We start from the raw sequence: 19,049 nt of genomic DNA, 5'->3' as shown, positions 1-19,049 counted from the left end.
AGAATCCAAGGGTCAAGATCAATTGGAGCATGGTTTTTGAAGCATTAAATAAGTCAAAAATGTGTGAGAATAAAAAAGGGAAGAAAGAAATTCGTTTAAGCCAAAATTGGAAAATCCTAATATGGAAATATCCTGCACTGTTTCAGTATTTTTGTCATAACTTCTTGCACAGATGTTTGATTGACCTGATTATTACGGCCACAGAAAGAAGGCTTTTTTTTTTTTAGAAACAAACACACATAAACACATACAAGGGAGAGAGAAAGGGGTTCTAAAACAAACTCCACTTTTGAGTGGAGTTAAAGGCTGACAGTGGATAAAATTCCGAAAATCAAGGGATTCCCATCCTAAATTTGAGGGATTTTCTCTTTTTCTTTTGGAAGAGGCTAAGGTTATAGTAGAGGAAAAACCCTAGAACGTTTTTCATCTTTTGTTTTATTTTTTATAGACATTTAGCATTGTTTTGATGGATTTCTTTTGCATAGTTAGGGTTAGAGGTGAAACCTAATATTTTTATCATGTGTTCTTGGGATCATCTACGTGCTTTCTATTGATTGATGTTTGAATTTTGAGATTAATTTACTATTTGGAATCATTGCATGTTGATAAGTTTTTAAGATTTAATATGAATTTTATTTATATCGAATGCTTGAACTCCTTGATTCGTTATGATTTGAGAATATATTGAATGCTTAATCTCTCCTGTAACATGTTAATTGAATGATTTGCTCAATCACTCACAATCTATTTATACTTTATTTGATTACTTTATTGTTTTATCTTCCGATTAGGCGAGTTGGCTCTCTACCCTAATTGAGTTCAAAATAATCCTAGTTCATGTAATAAAATATTAGGTGAATCCTTGAATCCCTAGCGTTTTCTCTCCATTAATTTCTCTTGGATTTCTTTTGCTATTTTCAATGTAGTTTTAATATTATCTTGCTCCATCTTTGGGTGGAAAAACAAACAAACAACTCTTTTTATTTAATACTTAATAATAGAGGTTTTTACATTAGTGTCAATTATTCCTTATGGATCGATCTCAAACTCACTGAGATATTATTACTTGTAAAAAATTTGCACATGGGTTTGCATTATTTTAATCGCAACAAGGACTTTGTAGCATTCCTTTATGTTAGAAATTTAGAATTAACCATTTTCCTCTCTCTTGTGTGCGTGTGTGTTTGTTTCTCCCAAAAAAAAAAAAAAAAAACCATATGTTATGGTTGGCACCTCCTGGTATTTCCTTTAAAGACATCTAAGATTCAAATCCCTCATTTATCCATGTTAACTTCAAATTGTCAAAATAAAAAATGCAACCAAATCCTACCTTTTACTCATGATCTCTTCAATTGCCGCCTGGTGGGTTGGACGACAATAGTTCCAAATTGGTTTGGAAATAAATTCTTTCCAATCTGAAAGTTGTGAAATATGTTCCATAATTATTGCTTTTGACTATTAGACTTAAGCAACAATTGGTTTCCTTTTGATGTAGGCGAGATTTAAACTAAAATATCTTATTCGATGACAGAGAATTTACTAGTTAAGTTAATTGAAATATACCACTCAAAAAATTCCTAAATCAAAATAAGCTCCATGAGTAAATTAATTATTCACCCCTTAAGTAATAAGTCAATTCAATTGTGGTCCCTTAATTTTAATAAAGTTTAATTTTGTTATCTCAAAATTTAGTTATTTAGTCTGTTTTTCCAAATGATTTCACTTATGAAAAATGTTGACGCACCCCTGTTTAAGGGACCAAAATTGAATCGACTCTACATTTAAGGGACTACAATCAAATTGATATAATATTTAGGGGACAAATATCAGACCAACCCAATGTTTTAAGGGATTACAAAAGCAATTTACCATCTCTAATGTTAGCTAAAAAAAACGTTGCATTAAAACATTCATATCATCCTCTACACAATTTTGGCTACAAAGAGCATTAGCATTGGTGATGCCAAAAATTTAACAATTCAACACTACAAAAAGTTACTATCTATTTTTTCCTCTTATTTTATAAAACACCCAACATCAGTAGTTTTATTTTAGCATTCAACACGATAAAATAATATAAACAATACAATAATATAAACAACCTTTTTTTTTTTTTTTTTTGTTTAACGTCTGAGTTATAGTGCACACGCAGAGATGGCTGTGCACTGTTGCTGAACAGCAAAAAATTTTGGCTTTTCCTCAAACGATGCAACCCACTTTTGTAATATTTGGTTGATAAATTTAGCATTTTAGCAATTTGCTTCCACCAATACTAAGGCTGGGTTTGGATTCACGTTTTGAGTTTTGTGTTTGCGTTTTACTTTTTTTTTTTTTTTTAAGCCGTGTTTCAGTGGGACTTGAGCAGTTACGGCTACTGTTCATGAATAATAGCCGCAACTTTTGACCAAATCTTCCGTGAACAGTGCATTCGTGCATTGTTCATGGACCCACAAACTTAATTTTTCAACAACTTTTTCATTAAAAATGGGTCTCACGGCACTATTCACACATTTAAAAATTATTTTGCTACAGTATTTTCAGTTTTCAGTTTCAACAAAATAAGTTTTATCCAAACGGACCCTAATGCTCTTATGAAAAAAAAAAAAAAAAAAAAAAAAACTTTACTTTTATTATTTAACAAGCAAACATGTACATTAGGCTGAATGTTTATTTAGAGGTAAATTACAAATTTTGTCTCTAACCTATATTCAATTTTGTCCTAACATTTAAATGTGTCAATTTAGTCCTTAACTTTTGATATTAGCAAAAATAGTCTTTGCTAGTAAATAATAGATAGAAAATATGAACGACTAACACTAAAACAAAGAATCGTTATTTTGCCACCTAGAATGCCACATGGACTGCCAAATGGCCTAAACTTAATATTAATAATAATAATAATAAATTTAAAAAGTCGTGTCATGTAAACCTCAACTGGTATTTCAGATCTGAATTTTGTGTTTGGATTCCGTTGATACGTACAAGCTTTGTGTGTTTGAAATCACAGAATATGAGCTCTCAAGCTCGAAATGATCGGAGGAATAGGAAACCAAGGTTCTCTTTAGCAGTCCACTTAAAAGTTATAATAAAAGACTATTAGCCAAATATTAGCAACAAATTGGGAAAAAAATGACAAAGGGAATAAGGGACTAAACTGTTCCTTTAAAAATTTAAAAATTAAAGGGTAAATTTTTTTTTTCTTTTAATTAAGCTTCTAAAATTGAACACAAGTCTATTTTGAGGACGAAAATGGCAATTTATCCCTTTTTTCAACCAAAAAAAAAAAAAAAAAGTTAATCGGTTATAGTTATTTTCTTAATGAATTGTTATGATAATTCTAGACAGACTTATAATATAATATATATATATATATTTTATGGATAATAAAGTATCCTCTGAGCCATTAAGGAACAATCGATAGCATAAGGGTAAAGCATGCGGAAAAAATTTCGGAAGTCCAAGATTATATGTATCTTCAACTACCAACTAATCATAGAAATTTCAAGAACAAATTATAGACTAAATTATATATACCTTGTAAAATTTGCAATTAAATCTATCCACAAACCACCTATCTTCCACTGCAAATTTGGAAGAACATGAGCATCCATCGACAGGGCATGAATCTTTGCATTCTAGTAAGAAAAAACACGTAAAACGGTGAAAAATCAGTGGGCTGTAATTTGAGAAGAGGTCTCAATCTCTTCGGTCCAGTCAGAACTGGGCTCACTCCAAGACCTGGGTCTCACCCCTAGCTTAAAGAACAATATCATCTCCGAAGCCTCAAAAACCTGTTGCTTATCCAAAAATTCATTCCAAACACCACTCACTATGCAATAATTATTATTATAAGGTGACCTGTGATGATCAGCATGTTGTGAACGTGACACAAGCAATCCCATATCTTGCAATGCAATCACCAGTGCTGGAAGCCGACTCTTAGTTGTGTGAGCCCAAGCATGAAATTGCTGGCTAAACATAATGCAACCCGAGCACACACCAACAAATGCAAGAAATATTGGATCATTACTAGCAAGGTCCATTGGTAGCACTGTGAATGTCACGGCACGAGCAAGGGCGTGTAGATTGTTTGCAAACTGTCTCCGAGTGATTGTCCATGGCCACTTATGGTGACCTTGAAATGCATCTATTTGGGCACCAAAAATTGGAGTTGAGGCACTTCCATAATTGTCAATACCCCAGTGGTACACTCCGGACCCAAGGTCAGCTAAAATGTAGCCAACCAAGCTTGCTAAAATGGGCTCAAGCCACATGTGTGATTCTGCTGCACCCATTATTGACTTTGCTAGAGAGATCATGACTGTAGTGCATCCACTTGCTACCCATGCACGATGAGCCCATGTTGATCTCAAACTTGGGTCATTAAGAATGGGGCGGCTAGGAGGTGATGTGACCAAGGTTTGTGAGGGGTTCAGCTGTGGTTCAATGACTAATTGGTCAAGGTTCGGCCTAGGCTTGGTGGTGGTGGTGGTGGTAGTGGCCAAGCAGTGCACACGTGTGCGGAGGCATGGAGAGAGGCACGTGTAGACATGATGTTTGGAACTCAGAGGGTATTTATGTTGAGCTAAGATTGACATTGGAAAAGTGTTCAATAGAACCAATTTTTGGGTCTAATGGAGGAGGACAATATATGTGACACATAAACATAAAATAGTGGCTGTGGACAGTGCTGGTGGTCTTGTGGAGGAGAGGCAGAGATCTAATGATGTGGTGGGTATAGAGGATTCGTGGTGCTATGTAAGTCTCTAGTGGCTGCTGGTCACTCTGTGTCACAGTCACACAATTGTTGAAGGTTTTCTTGGACATCTTTGAAACAACAGTAAGGCACCCAAAAGCTTGGTTGGTTCCTTTTGCCAACGCAAGTTGCAAGCTTGTGGTCCAGTAACATTTGCCTACTTGGCACTATTTTAGCCGTTTGATTGATTGTCGTTTTATGGGATGGTTGCTAATAATCCAAAAGCAAAGTTTGGTCAATTTGTAAAAGTCCTTGTGAAATTTCTAGAGGATGAGTTTTCATAGCAAGCAATAATAGTAGTGGCCGAGGAATATTCGGATCCTCAATTAAGCATATACAAGGAATGTTAGAGTTTATCCAATTTACAATGTCAAATTAATTTAGAGGGTACACACTAAAATAAAACTCAATTAACAATAATTTATGGATCAAATTATCTAAGAAATTGTTGTTGTGAAAATTGTTATTGCTATTATAGGTTTAATTATATATATATATATATATATTATATAATGCATCTTTAAAAATATGAAAATTGTTATTGCTATTATAGGTTTAATTATATATATATATATATATATTATATAATGCATCTTTAAAAATTTTATTCAGTGTAAATTCTAATTAATTTAATTGATAAATTTTTTTTTTATATTTTAAATAAAAGAACTGTGTTTTAATTGCTTCCAAGAAATGACCATACATAAAGACAGAGTCTCTCTCTCACATATGCACATATGCATAGAGAGAACTTTACCCAAAAATATTTTAGTTCATTAAATTTGAAGTTGGTCATTTTATAATTTTGTCCAAATTTTATTAAAAAGGTTGGTGAGCATTTTATTTTGGTGGGTTATTGGGCTTAGAGCTCTGGTTTTTTCTTTTAGATAGGTCTCGTCAATTGGGCTTGCTGTGAGATATTCGGTTATGGACTTTAATTAAATGTATCTGGGCCTAGGATTTGGTTGGTGTGGGCTGCCCTCACACTCTTGGGTTTAAAGAAACTAATGGAAATGGTGAATAATCACTTCAGGTCAGTGCCTGGTTATTATGGGTACTCGTCGGCCATCCAAGTAAACCCATAAGCTTCAGATATATTATGTGCAAAGTATTGGCTCTACACATTAGATAGCACCGTTGCTCCAAAATTCAACCTCACATAATTTACGAAACCTGGTTTTCCTTGAAAAACTAGCCAACTTATTTGAAGCACGTATAGAAACTTTTGCAGCTGTATGTGGTGATAAGATTGAGGATTGGGTTCGTGATTATGAAATATATTATGGAGATAAGAGTATTCAAGCTTCTTATTAGAGCACTAACTAAAAATAAAGTTTAGTTACAAAATTTATTGTATTCTAAATCTTTTACTCAATAAAATAAACATTATTACATATTTTGAAAATCTAATTGTTAAATAGCATATTTTTTACGCTCTTAATACACATGTCAAATTTTGTGTCAATTGGATATTATTTATTATATGATCTATAACTTTATATTTTATGCATAATTTTAAACTACAAAAACTTCAATTTAAACAATTTATTAATGACATAGTTATTGATCTTTAATTTTCTAGAAATTTGGCAAGCATAAAGGACATAAGAAGAAGACATAATCTAGTGGTTGATTTCTTAAAATTCACTTCCAATAAAATGATATTGAGTAAGGTTGTAGCCTAAGGCTACAACCAATTTTGTAACTAAACTTTATCCACTAAATAATGCTAAATTCCTTGAATTATTTCCTGGTGACAAAGAGAATGGAGTTGGCATTGATAAAAATTACTTGTACAAGCCTTTTGATATTATTGTTGATTATAATTTGTTCCGACTGAAGATTGAAATTTCTAAATCTATTTGGCACGTGCTACAGGCCTGCTCCTTGACTAGCGTCTCCTAATTTAGAAGATCTTGTTATTAATAAGATTAGTAAAGTTAATGAGAACATATTGTTAATTAATCTTCCCTAAACTTAACAATTAGTATGATTTACTGTAGAGTGTATGTCGTAATCAGTATTATGCCCAAGGAGATAGGTTATGCCGGATGGAGCCACCAGATCGCACCTTTCAGCTTTTTATTTTGATGACTTTGAAGGATTGGAACATGAAGTGGAATTTGTGAAATAAATTCTGAAGAAGGCAAGAGTCTTGAAGACAATGACAATCAAAGTTTCTAATGCAGGGTCAGAGGAAAGAATTCTGGAGAAACTATGTTCCTAAGGCACTCAACAACATGTTTACTTATAGTTGAGTGAGGTGTATAAACTGGTATATAGAAACTAATTTTTGAAGGTATGTTACAAATATTTTTATCTTCATAATAGACCCTCTTTAGGTTGTAAGGTGACAATACTATTTTTCTGGTTCTTATTTGAGTGAGATTGTTTGATGGAAATTGTTCCCTGACTAATCAAAAATGATCTTTTGGATGAAACACTTGGAAATTTTGAAATATACCACCAATTAGCTCTAGCTCAAATGACACTTACTCCATCCTTAATAATGGGATGAAGGGTAAGGTTGTGAGTTCAAGGCTCATGAGCTGTATATAGCTTACCAATAAAAAAATTGAAATATTCTTTCCCTATCAAATTTAGTTTTTCAATACCATTCTTTGCAAATATTTGTACTCTTTCAGATAAGGCTTTGGTATACTTGGCATCTCCATTACTTGTCCTGACCAAGTGCCTGGTTTTGAATCTTTTGAATGCTGTTTGTATTGTATATTAGGTACATATGCAGGGACTAGAGTACCCTACTCCATAGGGGTTAGATACAATTAAGATGCACATCTTGGTGTAGATGAAATGGTAAAGTAAGATCTTAAGTTAAATCTTTTTGGGAGCTTTGTCATATTATTGGTTGTATTTACTAAATACTTGCAACCCCTTTGTTTATTTATGAATTTGTGTGTATAGATGGTATTTAATAGTGAATCCAAATGATAGCACAATTGGCTGAGGCCACACCTCATAAAACAGAGGTCACTAGTTAGAATTTCCCCTTCCCCTCCCCACTCCACTTGGGGCTAAAACTCATATTTAAATTGAATAAATAAAATAAAGTAAAATAAACAAAACAAAACAAATAGAAGATGGTATTTAGTAATCCTAAAGGACCATTTTTGGGCTGTTTAAACAACTGTATCTTAAATGTGTTTGTATAACCCAAACGTTGTATTTCTTCTAATGTAAATGTGTTTGATATGCTTAGTTTAGTTAATGCAGAACCTTTTCGTTCATGTGCCTTGACAGAAAATCATGTCTACATGTGTCTTCCTGCAGCCAAACATTAAAAAAAAAAAAAAAAAAAAAAAAACCCCATGAATGTGCGGGTTTCCCATTTCCCATCCATGTAATTCTTGTACTTTCTTCTTCACTTGTTATATTGCTTATATTAATGCTTCTGCTATTCACTTCATCTTTTGTCCTCCTTTGCGTTGCAGAGGTCAAACAAAAATCACTGACTTCTTTGGATCAGGATCTATCCATATGCACTAATTCTTCTTCTCAATTTCCATTTCTTCCTCAGTTTCGTTAGGAGGTTCTCCTGCATAATAATTCTACACTTGAGTTTCTTCTTATTTCAATTAAATTTATTGCTTATCAAAAAAAAAAAAATCTTCTTTTTTAGTTCTTCCTCTAAGGAGGATTGGTTCCCTCAAAGTAACCCGATAAAAACACCCTAATCCACACTCCCAATTACCTTAACCCTCTGAGATCAAAGAAGGTCTTAACATTTGGTATCAAAGCGGTGTACCCTGCAAATCATGACTAAAACCAGATTCACCTCACTCTTAAACAAAGCCATTGCGCACCTTAAGAAAACCAGTGCCGGCTCAAGGCCTAGGCAACTTAGGCCTAGGCCTAAGGCCCCACAACAAATAAAAATTTCCCTACTAAAAAAAGGCCCCATCTGGCCATCTCCCTTAGTAAAAAGCCCAAAATTTTATAAAAATATAACATTTTTTAAATAATTGGTACTCTTTTTTAAAAGCGATGCTAAAAATACTATAAATTTTATTATAGATTTACCTGACATATCACCAATCATATAAAAAAGTAATTCAAACACAAATAAATTAAGTTATTGAAATTCATCAATTACAGTCATAATCACATTTATTGTGAATATTTTGTAGTATTTTTAGTCTTTTTCTTTTTCATTTCTAACATGGCTTTAAAAATAGGAGACCAATAAAAATTTAACCCAATCGAAATCTTAAGATGTTTCAAATAAAATGCTACAAATGTGATAAATCACCAATGATGACTAATTTCCTACTAAGCCACACACCAAATAATATCTATCTATCTCTTTCTCTTAAAAAGAATATATAAAATTAAAATTTAGATTACAACTATACTTAGCTATGCATAGTCATACATCCAAGTTAAAGTAAGTTCCTTTTGATTCAACTATAATATTCAATCTTCTATTTGAAATTAACCTTAGTTGAGCTAGTATTATTCATCAATTTCTACATTTACATCAAATTAATCTTAATTTAATTAGTATTATATAATTTTATTTAATTAATGTTTACATATAAAAAGGCTCTATATAAAATTTTTGCCTTAGGCCCCAAATTTTGTTGGGCCGGCCCTGAAGAAAACCTCTGACCTTCATGCCCATGACATTGAAATTTCCAAGGAATCCAGAAACAGGACGGCGTTATATTGCAGAAGTTGACTGATGTTGAAGAAGGAGGACAACCACTACAAACTCCTCTGCTTTTGGCAATTTGACAGCAAGCAAAACTCAATTTATTATTCTGCAGGAGTCTATCAAACTTGAGTTTCCAAGATTCAAGGGAGAAGAGCCTGCCTCTTGGGTCTATAAGGCAATCCAGTACTTCAACTACCATAGATAGAATTTCAGTTGGAGTATAATTTTTTTTTCTTGAAACGTAATTGAGTTTTATGTGATATGAAAAACCTTTGGTGATTAAAATTTTGTGAATGAATGATTATATGGGTTCGATTTCATTACAGGTTTCATGGTGATGGAGGTATTCTAATGATGAGTCTATTATAGTTTGGCTGAACTAAATCTTTTCTCAGAATGGTTGATTTTAAAGTAATTTTTATTCAACTGTTCACTTTTACAACCAGCTCCGCCAAGGCATGTTTTTCTATAATTGCTGTGGAGATTGCATGAACGTGAACCTTCCATTAAAAGGGTCCCTGTAATGAATTGTCAACGTCAGGTAGCAAAACTTATTGCAACTTATATTATTATCTCTGTTTTAGAAAATTTGATGGTGTGAGTGTGTGACTCGAATGGTACTCCCATGGAATAAATTGCTTTTAGTCATAACCGGAACTGGACTTAAAAGTTAAAACTCAATGATTGGAAAAAGTTTCTTTGGTTTTATTTTACAACTTAGTGATGCTGGGAATTAACCCATTTTTCATATACATGAGGTTGAGAAAAAGTAACTATTTCAGGATATTATTTCCACATATTTCATATGCCTTTTGAAAAGGTAGTTAAATTGAGTGGCTAATTGGGTGTATCCTTCTTTGTCTTCAGGTGGTTGATGAATTGGGGTGATGTTCCGAATAATATTTCTTATAATTCTAATGAAATTTCTATCCTTAATTGTATTAATTTCTTTCTTCTCTATATTGGAATGATCACTTAAGTTAGAATGTTTTATCACGATGACCTATATTTCAACTTAATAGTGATCTACCACTGTCCATAAAGCGTTGGCCAACTTACTTTGGTTGCTCATCATAATAGTTATCTTTTTTGAATTTGGCTTCAAGTCCAGTACTTTAATCCACTAAGCTCAACAACAAGATAGTAACACGTGACAAAAAATAATATAAGTCACCATCATGACATATCTAGTGTAGTAGAGCAAAGAGCATGAGAAAGTTGGGGTATTTAACTGCTGAGTGGTAAGATTAGTAATTAAATGTTTGAACAATTACTAACTTTATTTTTATTTTTTTCTTGAATCAGTAACTTTATAACAAAAGTTTATTTTAACACAATAATAACACATATGTAATAAATTCACTGTATTGCTTAATTAAGAAATTGTTTAAAATTATACTATGCATTAACATACATCACAGTTCATACAAAAATAAAATTATAACAAATATATACATATATATATATGTATAATAACTTTATAATAAATAAAAAGACATTCATAACTCACAAACACTTATTCTTTACACTCAGAGTTGGAGATATTGATGCATTCAAATAGAGAGAGAGAGAGAGAGAGAGAGAGAAATATGGTTTATGTTGTTTGGTTTTAGGATGAGTTTATCTATGTTGTTGTTTGGTTTTGGAATTAATTAATCTATGATCAGGATGTGCAAAACTATTTTAAAAGTAAATTAAGCTAGTAAAATAATTTATATATATATATATATATATATATTTTTTTAAAGTTAGGGATCTCTGCTAATGAACCCCTCAAGTACATGTAGTGTCGCCCTTGCTAATGAACCAGTCGACTAGTTCACCCTTTACCTTGAAACTATCAACTCAGATTTTAGCATCACCTTCTTGTGGCCATGGTAGATGACCATATTCCCCTTAATAATATTTAAATATAATTAGAATGTTACGGGTAATGTGCTGCATGTCCATTCCAGACGTGATGTTTTTAGGTTATATGCAAGTGAATTCTCTTCGACCCTTCCTAAGTTGTTTACATGCTCAATGTGTATTATTGATGTATTGTCACAATGCAGGTGAAGGACGCCTATATGCTCAACTTTTTCGAGACTAATTCAAGCCACCTGCCATAGTGGTGCAACAATGATGGGGGCAATGTGAACTGTGAAGCCCCCGATTTGTCAGATTCTAGGGAAGTATCGAATGGAGTTACCTAAATACAATTCCATAAAATCATGAATGAAAGATGTCCATCTCTGCTTCCCAATTACCCAAGACAAGACAACTGTTAAAAGTGAGCACTGATTACTGCAGACGCGTTACTCTACATCATCCATACACATCATACATTATATGTGTTAAATGTAGATATATTTAAAAAAATAAATAAAAAAAATATAGACAACGTGTGTGAAATTATAGGCCCAGTGAGGATGGAGTTAGTAAGAATATTTTCCCTCGCTAGAAATCTTGGTTCTATTTCACTCTAGAACTTTTATACACATGTATGAAATAATGCCAGGTTCCTGCACCATTGATTGTACTCTGTGATATGGTGACCAGATTACATACCAATGCCGCCATAAAATGTCAACTATTAAATTGTTGTACAATATACATGAAAGCAGGAAAATGAACGGTAAAATTATTAGTTTTAGATTGTTTGTCTCTCTTTAAAGCTATTTGGAATTTTCAATGTTATGTTTAAATGATTTCAGTGCCCTTCAAGTTTTATCATGCGAGGGAAATCTCATTCTTGGAATCCAAATTGTTCATGGATTGTATTCTAGATTATTCTAGCTGAATAATTTAATTGTGTGCAAGCTGCTGGTTTGATACTGTGATTCGTATCCATGCTACCTCTATTTTTCTTATGGTTGAGCTTGATTGTATATCTGGGTTATACTTTTTAAGTCGATTGCAATAGAGTATTCTCATTATGTAATTTCGATCTTACAGAAATGTACTATAAGACAAGCGTGATGCAAGTTCAGTGCAAAAGATCCAACACATATATAGAGCTAAAATTGTTTTTTTGGCACAAGTTGGATTGGTAGTCCTTGAGTTGGTACTGGCATGGTGTCCCTGCTGTAAGTGAGTTATCAGGTAGTGAATTGTGACTGCTAGTAATATGGCTTGAATTGAGCACACCAAATGCACATAGGTTGGCACTCAAAGACTATCCTTTTTAGTTTGGTGGATGTATAACGGTTTACACGTAAACAACAATACTATATGAAGTTAAAAGAGTTACAGCCATAATTTTAGAGGTAAGGAAAAAAAAAATACACAAACTCTCTTGAGGTTTTGAGTGTTTCACTTAATCTCTGTATAGTATTGTTTAATTTGTAAACTGTTAATTGTGTTACACTTAATCCTCTTGGGGTTTTTGGGTGTAACACAAAACCTCTATGTGGTTGTACTATTTTATGTGAAAATGTACCTCTAAATATAGATGTGTCATCACATGAGCAACTTACCATTTATTTTTACAAATATTTAATGGTTCATACATAAAACAACTCTAAATGGGGTTAAGGTTTACATTCAAAACTTTAAAGGATTCTGTCGGTTTTGTGTATCCTTTTCTACCCCCTCTCCCTCCCATTTTTTTTTTTACATGAATACAATTATTGAATATTTTAGTGAAGGATAAAACTTAGCTGCAAACTATAGGTCAATAAAATCACATAGTTAAATTCAATTAAAAAACCTAAGGTACAACATTGTATGTAATTGTACCTAATTTTGCCCTTTAGTAAAAATAAGTAATGTGACATTTTGGATACTGCTTAAAAAAGAGTTAAACCATACAAAGAGGATGGCTGTTAAAATCAGAATTCTACGTTGGAATAGGAAGAATTTCTTGTTGATTGGATCGAAAATCATAAAACCCATTTCCCATTAGAAAAAAACAAAAGCTGAAGAATCACAAATAATGATAAATATATATAAAAGGATAACTAGTAAAAAGAAATTGTCATAATGCAACTTTTATGTTCTACGTCCCTAATAATTAAAGGAATCGAATATTATAAATTTCTCAACACAAATTTAAAATTAAATTTTTAAATAGTAAAATTTATTTATTTATTATAAAAATTGGCCGTTGAAAAACATTACTTTTATATTCTTTTCTCCACCCAAAAAAAATCTTAAATGGAGAGAAACTTTTTTATTAATTATTAATTCGATCCATCTTTTTAAGAAATTAAAGGTCCGGTTTGGTTGTAGGTGAATTTCATACTAGTTAGGGGCTGGGGTCTTCTTACACCAGTCAAGGATTTAAGAGACCTTATTTTTGGTACAGTAATTTACCTACAACCAAACAGGACTTTTAAATTTCTTTAAAATGATGGAACTTTTCTGTCTTTCGAATTGTACCGAGAGAAGTGAGAACTAGAACTTTCGAAAGCGCTTTTTTTTTTTTTTTTCCTCTCAGTTATTTTGCATTAAAAAGATCACAAAACCAGGACTGTTCTTGAAGCCCTTCACGAGAGAATCAAAGCTTTGCGTCCTGACTCTGCTCTCAAGGTCGTCTATTTCACTTTCAAACTCTATATATATATTTTTTGGAAAATAGGGTTCTTTACTTTTGGACTTTGGAGTTCAATTTGATTTCGGTTTGGTTAACTGGGTTCTGTTTGTTTGCTAAGAAAATGCACTCTAAGTACGTCTCCACTTTCTGTTTGGTAACTCGGTTCTGTTTTTGTCCAGGATGTTTTCCATCAACAGGATAGGCAAAATTGAAGAATGAATTTTACTGGAAGAGGTGATTTGTTAGTCAGCCTTATGCCCTTTTTTTTTCTTCTTTTTTTGGGAGAGGCCGATTCCCAGACTTGAACCTGTGACATAGGAAGTCATCCTATCCATGTAGTATTCATACATGTTCAAAGCCACATTTTGCGCAACAATCAGAACTCTACAAATTAGAAGACAAGTAGTCTAATAGTCTTAGAGCACATCAGCCTAGTTATACATGTCTAAAATAGATATACAATGTCAATTTTATACATTTTGAGCAAAAAAACACTTACATCAGTGGGTGTAAAAATGGGCAAAATCATGTATATATTTCCACGAGCTACAGTACTCGAGTAAATATACATGGATACTGTAGCTCGAGTATATACTAAAATAATATTATCCAATTCGCACAAATTTTCTCTCCCCATTCCGTGCACAACAACCTCAGACACACTTACACACAAACACATATCAATACACAAACAAACCCACACACAAATAAACCCACACAGACAAACCAAAAGACACAAAGATCGGAGCTTGGTTCATGGGTCGCCGGAGCTTGGTTCGTGGAGCGTGGATCGGCCGGTGAAGACACGATCTGGGTCGCCGGGGCTTGGTTCTGAGTCGCCGGAGCTTGATTCGTGGAGCATGGTTCGTGGATCGGCCGGTGAAGACGCGATCTAGGTCGTCGGAGCTTGGTTTTGGGTCGCCGGAGCTTGGTTCGTAGATCTGCCGGTGAAGACGCGATTTGGGTCGTCGGAGCTTGATTTCTGGACCGGCCGGTGAAGAAAGCTTCTGAATCCGGTGAAGAACGGCCGGTGAAGACGGATATTTGGGCTGGTATTTTTTTGAGAAAGAACGAGACGGAGAGAGAGAGAGAGATAAGAGAAAGGGCTGTTAAGAAAAAAATGAGAAGAGAGAGGGAGAGGTGATCTGATAAGTGAGGCGCGTAGGGTAGTTGGAGATATAATAAAAAATAGGGAAGTGTGAATATTTTATTTAAGTAAGTGTGTATAATAAACAGACTGATGTAGGTGTCTTATAAAATTAAGTGTGTAAAATAGAAAAAGTAGGTTTTGAATGTGTAAAATGAAAAAATTTATAAATGAGCTGATGCGAATGCTCTTACTAGGGTTTCGTCTCTTGATTATGGTTTCTTTTCTTATCTCCAGGTGTCTGAACTACTACGTGAGCAGCTGTGGTACAGGCCCAATTCTGGAGTGTACATTAAGCTGATTGTGATGCTTGGAAAATGTAAGCAACCTCAAAAAGCTGATGACCTTTTTCAAGCCATGATTGATGAAGGTTGTGTTGTGAACCATGAAGCATACACTGCTCTCTTATCTGCCTACGGTAGGAGTGGTCTCTTTGAGCAAGCATTTTCCCTCCTCGAGCAGATGNAACCATACGAATGACATTGGCGATGATATTTATAAGGTCATCTTTGGAAATGGAGAAAGTGGATCCAGAAGACTGAGACTGTGCAGAGACAGGAGCCATGGGTTGGACACTCTCAATGTTAGCAACTGTAGCAGCAGAAGTAGAAACAGCTGATTTGTTGCGCTGATAGCAAGTCTCAATATTATGGCCAAAACGTTTGCAAAATTTGCAAAAACGTTTGATGGAATGGCAGCGACGATTGTTGCAATAAGAAGAAGACCTGTCCTTATTCTTCATTTAGAAGCAAAATATGCAAAAATGGACTGAAAAAATGAAATCTACGCGAAAAACTGGGTAAGGAGCCCCTGAACTGCAAAAAGTCAACTCTGGCAAAAAAAAGTCAACGGTCAACCCTGGTCAAAGTCAACTATGAAAGTCAACAGTCAACGGTGGCAAAGTCAACAGATGACGTCAGCAGGCTGACTTTGAGATGACGTCAGCAAATGACAAGGCGCTGACGTCAGCTAGGGGTGACGTGGAAGAGCAGTAACGCGTGAGGCGCGTGGCGCGCGTGAGTGAGCAGACACGGCGCGTGAGAGCGCGTGAGGGCGCGTGGGGCACGTGGCACTGTAGGGTCGGCGCGTGGGGGCGCGTGAGGAGGAACCCAGCTATGCAGTGGCGCGTGGGAGGCGCGTGGAGCGCGTGCGTTGCGACGCAGAACCTTTGAGTGGCGCGTGCCGTCTTCGATGGCTTCGAGGTTTCCACGAGTGTGTAGATCGGTGCAAGAGGATCTCTGTGGTGCCTTCACAAACTTTATCGGAGCAATATTGCGGCGGTGATGCAACAGGCAGTGGTCTTTGTAGCACAAGACTCCTCAACAACGGCGGCTGCAGGTCCGGAATCCAAAGATGACGGCTGGAAGACGTCGGAGATTCAACGGCGAAAGGCTGCGGTGGCTGCTATGATGGCGGAAGCGATGCTAAGAATGGAGTCACACCAATAAAGACAAGACTGCTAAGAAAATGTCAGAGCAGTGGCTCTGATACCATGTTAGAAATACTGAATAATTGTATTGTATTTCTTGATAAAAGAATGTACATAGGTGCCTTTATATAGGAGGCATATGTGTGCAGTACAAGTAAATATGTATGCTATACAAGTAACCTAACTGGGCCTAAAGCCCACAACACTATATACATTAACAATAAGATTAGTAAAGTTAATGAGAACATATTGTTAATTAATCTTCCCTAAACTTAACAATTAGTATGATTTACTGTAGAGTGTATGTCGTAATCAGTATTATGCCCAAGGAGATAGGTTATGCCGGATGGAGCCACCAGATCGCACCTTTTAGCTTTTTATTTTGATGACTTTGAAGGATTGGAACATGAAGTGGAATTTGTGAAATAAATTCTGAAGGAGGGAAGAGTCTTGAAGACAATGACAATCAAAGTTTCTAATGCATGGTCAGAGGAAAGAATTTTGGAGAAACTATGTTCCTAAGGCACTCAACAACATGTTTACTTATAGTTGAGTGAGGTGTATAAACTGGTATATAGAAACTAATTTTTGAAGGTATGTTACAAATGTTTTTATCTTCATAATAGACCCTCTTTAGGTTGTAAGGTGACAATACTATTTTTCTGGTTCTTATTTGAGTGAGATTGTTTGATGGAAATTGTTCCCTGACTAATCAAAAATGATCTTTTGGATGAAACACTTGGAAATTTTGAAATATACCACCAATTAGCTCTAGCTCAAATGACACTTACTCCATCCTTAATAATGGGATGAAGGGTAAGGTTGTGAGTTCAAGGCTCATGAGCTGTATATAGCTTACCAATAAAAAAATTGAAATATTCTTTCCCTATCAAATTTAGTTTTTCAATACCATTCTTTGCAAATATTTGTACTCTTTCAGATAAGGCTTTGGTATACTTGGCATCTCCATTACTTGTCCTGACCAAGTGCCTGGTTTTGAATCTTTTGAATGCTGTTTGTATTGTATATTAGGTACATATGCAGGGACTAGAGTACCCTACTCCATAGGGGTTAGATACAATTAAGATGCACATCTTGGTGTAGATGAAATGGTAAAGTAAGATCTTAAGTTAAATCTTTTTGGGAGCTTTGTCATATTATTGGTTGTATTTACTAAATACTTGCAACCCCTTTGTTTATTTATGAATTTGTGTGTATAGATGGTATTTAATAGTGAATCCAAATGATAGCACAATTGGCTGAGGCCACACCTCATAAAACAGAGGTCACTAGTTAGAATTTCCCCTTCCCCTCCCCACTCCACTTGGGGCTAAAACTCATATTTAAATTGAATAAATAAAATAAAGTAAAATAAACAAAACAAAACAAATAGAAGATGGTATTTAGTAATCCTAAAGGACCATTTTTGGGCTGTTTAAACAACTGTATCTTAAATGTGTTTGTATAACCCAAACGTTGTATTTCTTCTAATGTAAATGTGTTTGATATGCTTAGTTTAGTTAATGCAGAACCTTTTCGTTCATGTGCCTTGACAGAAGATCAGAGGATTCAAATCATGTCTACATGTGTCTTCCTGCAGCCAAACATTAAAAAAAAAAAAAAAAAAAAAAAAACCCCATGAATGTGCGGGTTTCCCATTTCCCATCCATGTAATTCTTGTACTTTCTTCTTCACTTGTTATATTGCTTATATTAATGCTTCTGCTATTCACTTCATCTTTTGTCCTCCTTTGCGTTGCAGAGGTCAAACAAAAAGAAGAAAGTTTCTCTGCAACCTGGATTGCAGGAACTCTCTTCAACCTGTGATGTGTCTGCATCAGAGTGGGACACCTGTCCAACCCACTAAAGCTGAAATTCAAGAAGTAACTCCCGTTAACTCAAACGTTATACCACTTTTCCATATATTTTTTTATTAAAAAAAAAATTTCTCACCATCATCACCTGAACAAACACTCTGTCCTTTCTCTCTCCAAAATCTCACCCTCCAAAGCCAAATTCCCCTCTTCACTATCCCACTTCACACACCTCCTCACGAACCCAGGCGGCCTCTGAAACCCCAAAAAACCACCACCACAGCTCTCCTTCGCCGCCACGAAACTCGAAGACACGAGCTGTGTATGTGCCTGTACCGTTTTCCTCCTCTTTCTTCTTCTTCTCGAATCAGTAACAAAGACAACGGAAGGTAGGGAACGAGACTGGGGCCGAGACTTTGGCGAGACTAGGAGGCGAGAGCAAGAACAAAAGGTTGTTGTTGTGAGAGAGAGCATGGTTCAGGCATTTCGTCGAACACTTCGAGGGAGCATTACCATCGGAAACAATAGATAGATCAAATCCCTTCTCTCTCTATTGGCGCTACTCCCTCCAAACCTCTCTCATTCTGCCGTTCCCATCCCTCACCCACACTGTCACCGCTGAGAACCACCCCTCCAAAGCCTTCTTTTTGTGGCAATCCCTGTGTGATGAAGATAATTATTTTTGCGGGTTATATCTATGACAAAGACAAAGA

The 19,049-nt window shown here is 34.8% G+C and overlaps 1 protein-coding gene and 1 long non-coding RNA gene across 2 annotated transcripts; one reads left to right on the top strand and one right to left on the bottom strand.

The window, feature by feature from the left end:
• Nucleotides 1–3,470: 3,470 nt before the first annotated feature.
• Nucleotides 3,471–4,741, bottom strand: LOC112012931 (fatty acid desaturase 4, chloroplastic). The gene has a single exon (XM_024045300.2). It carries the CDS (start codon nt 4,596–4,598, stop codon nt 3,669–3,671), a length of 930 nt encoding a protein of 309 aa, XP_023901068.2. The 5' UTR covers nt 4,599–4,741; the 3' UTR covers nt 3,471–3,668.
• Nucleotides 4,742–13,817: 9,076 nt separating this feature from the next.
• Nucleotides 13,818–15,525, top strand: LOC136063853 (uncharacterized). Its single transcript, XR_010625511.1, has 3 exons — nt 13,818–13,943; nt 14,127–14,181; nt 15,332–15,525. It is a non-coding gene; the product is annotated as an uncharacterized LOC136063853 (long non-coding RNA).
• The last annotated feature ends 3,524 nt before the right edge of the window (nt 15,526–19,049 follow it).

This window comes from Quercus suber, unplaced genomic scaffold, assembly GCF_002906115.3.
Source record: "Quercus suber isolate HL8 unplaced genomic scaffold, Cork oak 2.0 scaffold_586, whole genome shotgun sequence".
Taxonomy (NCBI): domain Eukaryota; kingdom Viridiplantae; phylum Streptophyta; class Magnoliopsida; order Fagales; family Fagaceae; genus Quercus; species Quercus suber.
Note: the sequence above shows the minus strand (reverse complement) of the source record. Positions and strands in the feature narration are given on the sequence as shown.

Bases quoted from the DNA above. Each gene is read 5' to 3' on its own strand.
- LOC112012931 (XM_024045300.2), bottom strand. From the start codon at position 4,598: ATGTCAATCTTAGCTCAACATAAATACCCTCTGAGTTCCAAACATCAT.